The following is a 4,609-nucleotide window of genomic DNA, read 5'->3' on the forward strand; positions in this document are numbered from 1 at the left end:
TTTATATTGTTATAACGTTATATTGTTGAAACAAATTTGATGAGTTCACATACTTAATTTAATATTTTCGCTTACCAAACGGAAGGATAGATTAACAACTTTTTTGTTGTTGCCTGCATCTCATTGTGCATGTAGCTGATCGTTAAGTTCTAAATCATTTAACAGATCTCTTTAACTGTAATTTATAACAGTATATTAATGTTATTTGCTCAAAAATAATAATTGTTAGACCACCTTTCTAAATAACTTTATCTTAAAATGTAAGGCAGATTTACATTATAATACTAATAAGAAAACAGCAATTCTCTTAGTTTTAAACTCTTGAATTAAAAGCGTAATAATAGCAGTACAGGAAAATAACTTTAAGTTAGGGATTCAAAAATATTTAAAGAAAAGCATGACTTTTATTAATTTTATGCTGACTACAACCAAAACAATAAGGAGACGAACGAGGAAAAACTGGATCACACCACGTGATTTTCTGGCCAATAAAAATGCACTGACAACAATGGAAAACTGCGACACCAACATTAGAATTTTATATATAGTAAGAAATACTACTGCTTAGTAAATATAATAGCCGTCTCAAGTTAAAGCGATTCCCTCTCCATTGCATTAGTTCTGTCAAATTTTGCTTTTCTCCAAACGCTAGTGTATTCCAACTACTTACTGAAATCAGAAACAAGCATCTCATTTCTCCAAAAATTATTAAAAAAGACTCAAAAATTATCCATTCTTTTATAACACAATACATGTAACAAATACATGTTCAGAAACGAGACTGTTTCGAACAGATGAATGTTTTTTGTATACATTTTAAAAAAGTATTTCGAAATACATGTGGGTGATTTTAAAAATTTAGACGTGCACATTTTAATTAGAAATCATTTTCAAACTGCTTCCTTTTCTTCAAATATTACGAAAATTTTTTAAAGAGTCTATTCGTATTTAATACAATATATGCCTCTTAAACCGGCTTGATTTGTAAGAAGAACAAATTCTTTTAAAAATATGTTTTTTTAATATTCTGGTATTTTCAGAAAATTTGATGCACACATTTTAATATGGAATACACTTTAAATTGATCCCTCTTCTCCAAAAATTATTACAAAAAATTCTCAAATTGTCACTTCTTTCATAACTCAAAATATGCTCAGAATCAAGCTTGCTTTAAACCGAAGAATGTTTTTTTAAAAATTTACTAGAAACATTTCTAAATACATAGGGGAGTTTTCAGAAATTTTGACACGCGCACTATAATATGAATGCGATTTCAAATTGGTCCCTTTACTCAAAAAATTCGAAAAAATTCTCAAAGTGTCCATTCGTATTTAAGACAATATATGCTCTGAAACAGGCCTGATTTGGAGAGAAGAATAAATTTTTAAAATATTGAAATAAATAAATTTCTAAGTAAAGATGGGCATTTTCAGAAAATTTGATGCACACATTTTAATATAGAATAAGCTTTAAATTTATCCCTCTTCTCCAAAAATTATTACAAAAAATTCTCAAATTGTCACTTCTTTCATAACTCAAAATATGCAAGTCAAAATATGAAAATCAAGCTTGCTTTAGACCGAAGAATGCTTTTTTAAAAATTTACTAGAAACATTTCTAAATATATAGGGGTGTTTTCAGAAATTTTGACACGCGCACTATAATATGAATGAGATTTCAAATTGGTCCCTTTTTACCAAAAATTCGGAAAAATTCTCAAAGTGTCCATTCCTATTTAAGACAATATATGCTCTGAAACAGGCCTGATTTAGAGAGAAGAATAAATTTTCAAAATATTAATAGAAATACATTTCCAAATAAAGATGGGCATTTTCAGAAAATTTGTAGCGCGCACTTTAATATAGAATCAGCTTTAAATTGATCCTTCTGCTCCAAAAATTATTACAAAAAATTCTCAAATTGTCACTTTTTTCATAACTCAAAATATGCAAGTCAAAATATGAAAATCAAGCTTGCTTTAGACCAAAGAATGCTTTTTTAAAAATTTACTAGAAACATTTTTAAATATATAGGGGTGTTTTCAGAAATTTTGACACACGCACTATAATATGAATGAGATTTCAAATTGGTCCCTTTTTACCAAAAATTCGGAAAAATTCTCAAAGTATCCATTCCTATTTAAGACAATATATGCTCTGAAACAGGCCTGATTTGGAGTGAAGAATAAATTATCAAAATTTTTAAAAATATATATTTCCAAATAAAGGTTGGCATTTTCAAAAAATTTGATACACATATTTTAGCTTTAAATTTATCCCTCTTCTCCAAAAATTATAAAATAAAATTTCGTGTTTGATTAAGTAATTTTTTTTTTTTTTGATGAGTAAAAATGCTGTTCAAGGAGAATAATAGGGTATGGAGATTCTGCAGCAGAAAAATCAACTATTATTGATTTGTACGCTGAGTTTAAACGCTATCACAGAGACATTTTCGATGATAAACGCTCTTGTTGGCTAAAATCAGCAATTACTCCTGAAAACATTATAGATATTCTAAAAATGTTTTGAAAGATTGGAAAGTGAAGTTGTGTGGGATAGTAGACACCTTAAAACTATGAAAAAATAGTGTGTATGCAATTTTACATGAAAATTTGACCATGCGCAAGCTGCTTTTGGAATGGGTTGCGCTTTGACTTATACCGGATGAAAAATACAACGTATTTAGGATGCTATTTAGAACTGCTTTTTAGAAGTAATTTGAACCGAAGAATAAATTTTCGTTTTTTTTTTTTTTAAATATTTCCATACATTGTTGGGTATATTCAGAAAATTTGTGGCACGCATTTTAATAGGAATTCAGCTACAAATTGGTCATTCTTCTAAATATGATATAAAAAAAATTCTCAAATTGTCCATTTTTTTATAACATCATATCATTTTTTTTAAATTTTATAACAATCGTTGAACAGCCGACCCAATATTTGGTTTTCGACTAGTTATGTTCAACTCAGTAGTCCTGTAATTTTGATGTAAACAATGCTGAATTAAAATATCCTCTGTGGTCATGGTCATGGATCATGGCAGGTTAACAGTGGGAGATTTTCATGGCTTTCATCTCCATGCAACGCAAATGCAGGGTAGTACCATCAAAAAGTTCTCTACGAAGGCAAATTCCTCACAATGCTTGATCCAGGAGCCCCCCCCCCCGTGTTCTGGATTGGGTTCAAAAGTACAAGGCTACGAAGTTGAACATTAGTAGTCGAAACCCGAATTCATTGACGGTTATAAAATATAAAATAAAATAATGATTTAAGAATTCACATGGCTTCCAAATGACACTGAGCCCCGGCATTTGTGAACTGTATCTGTATATGGGCTCTCTCAATGATTAAATACTATGCGATTTCCCGGTTACAGATTGAAGCAAACAATGGTGGGTCGAACATCCGGGTTGCCAGGCTCGACTAAAAATGCAAAAAGTAGTGACAAAAAGAATTCAAAATTTTATTAAAAAAGATTAAAATTAGCAACTTTTTCTAGCACGATTTTTTTGTTTGTTTACTATTAAAAGAGAATTAGATGATTGCTTTAATTATGAATAATTTAAAATCTATGTCCTGGTGACAGTTACGATTGACTATTTGAACTAAACTCAGTGGCGCGACAGCCCATAGAGGGCCAAGGCCTGCTGTGCCCATCTCACTTTTCTTGACCTTGGGTTCTGTGGTGCAGGAGCAGATGTTTCGGTTAGGTGGTCAGCCAAACGTGAAACTCCCAGTGTTTAGTTCCCAAGCATGCTTGGTACTCATTTATCGACCCACTGAAGGGATTAAAGGCTGAGTCAACCTTTCCTGGCCCGACGATCGAACCCAGGACCTCTGGCACGGGAGTTCGAAGCGACCACATTGACTAATTAAAGAGATAATAAATAAATAAAAATAAATGGAGTTTCTACCATTTTTTATATTTATAGTCACTAATGGCATCCCTTTCGAGCATGCTTTATAAATTTTGTATATTGTTTTACGTGTTTGTTCTCTATGAAGTTGTGAAACGCCATCACTAGATGACGCTTCATAGCTTCAAGAACACCACATAGCTACAGTAACCTATTTTTTTTACTATGTGTATCATATCAGGTTTTATTTTCTTTAAGGAATTAGATGTGGAGGCAGCTGTTAACCAGATCTACTACTCTCTCCAGGTTCATTCTGCTTATATATATCTGATTCATCATCAATATAAAGAGGACAGTCCGAGGTGCCCCGGAACTCTTCCTCGAGAGAAACAATTGGCGGCACAATCACTCATCTTGGCGAACAAACAGAAGTCATTAGTGTGCACCATTGAAACTTCAATGTCGCTTCTAGGTTACAATCGAAATGCAACCTATTCCATTCTAGAACTTGAGGTAACGGATCTAAGTCAGTGTTCCCATATGGCGATCAGGGATTGTCAAGTTCTCCGTAGCATCATACATTTGTTAAACACCATGGCAAGATACTCTCAAACACAAACATTGTAGCTTGTTTCTGCGGAAACAGGATTCGTCTTTTATATATGTGAATAACTCATTTTGTATCATCGTTGTTGTTGAAATCGCATCCATTTTGTATGTACGTTGAAATAAATAAAAATTATCTAGTCAA

General features: G+C 31.8%; 1 protein-coding gene across 1 annotated transcript in view; it reads left to right on the plus strand.

The window, feature by feature from the left end:
- The window catches only part of LOC107440844 (uncharacterized), a 19,435-nt gene extending 14,826 nt beyond the window's left edge, over window positions 1-4,609 (plus strand). Inside the window, exon 4 of the mRNA XM_016053906.3 lies at window positions 4,117-4,609. Coding sequence (XP_015909392.1) covers window positions 4,117-4,485 — 369 coding nt within the window. The 3' untranslated portion in view covers window positions 4,486-4,609. The remainder of the gene's footprint in view (window positions 1-4,116) is intronic.

Source organism: Parasteatoda tepidariorum, chromosome 6 (assembly GCF_043381705.1).
Source record: "Parasteatoda tepidariorum isolate YZ-2023 chromosome 6, CAS_Ptep_4.0, whole genome shotgun sequence".
Classification (NCBI taxonomy): Eukaryota; Metazoa; Arthropoda; class Arachnida; order Araneae; family Theridiidae; genus Parasteatoda; species Parasteatoda tepidariorum.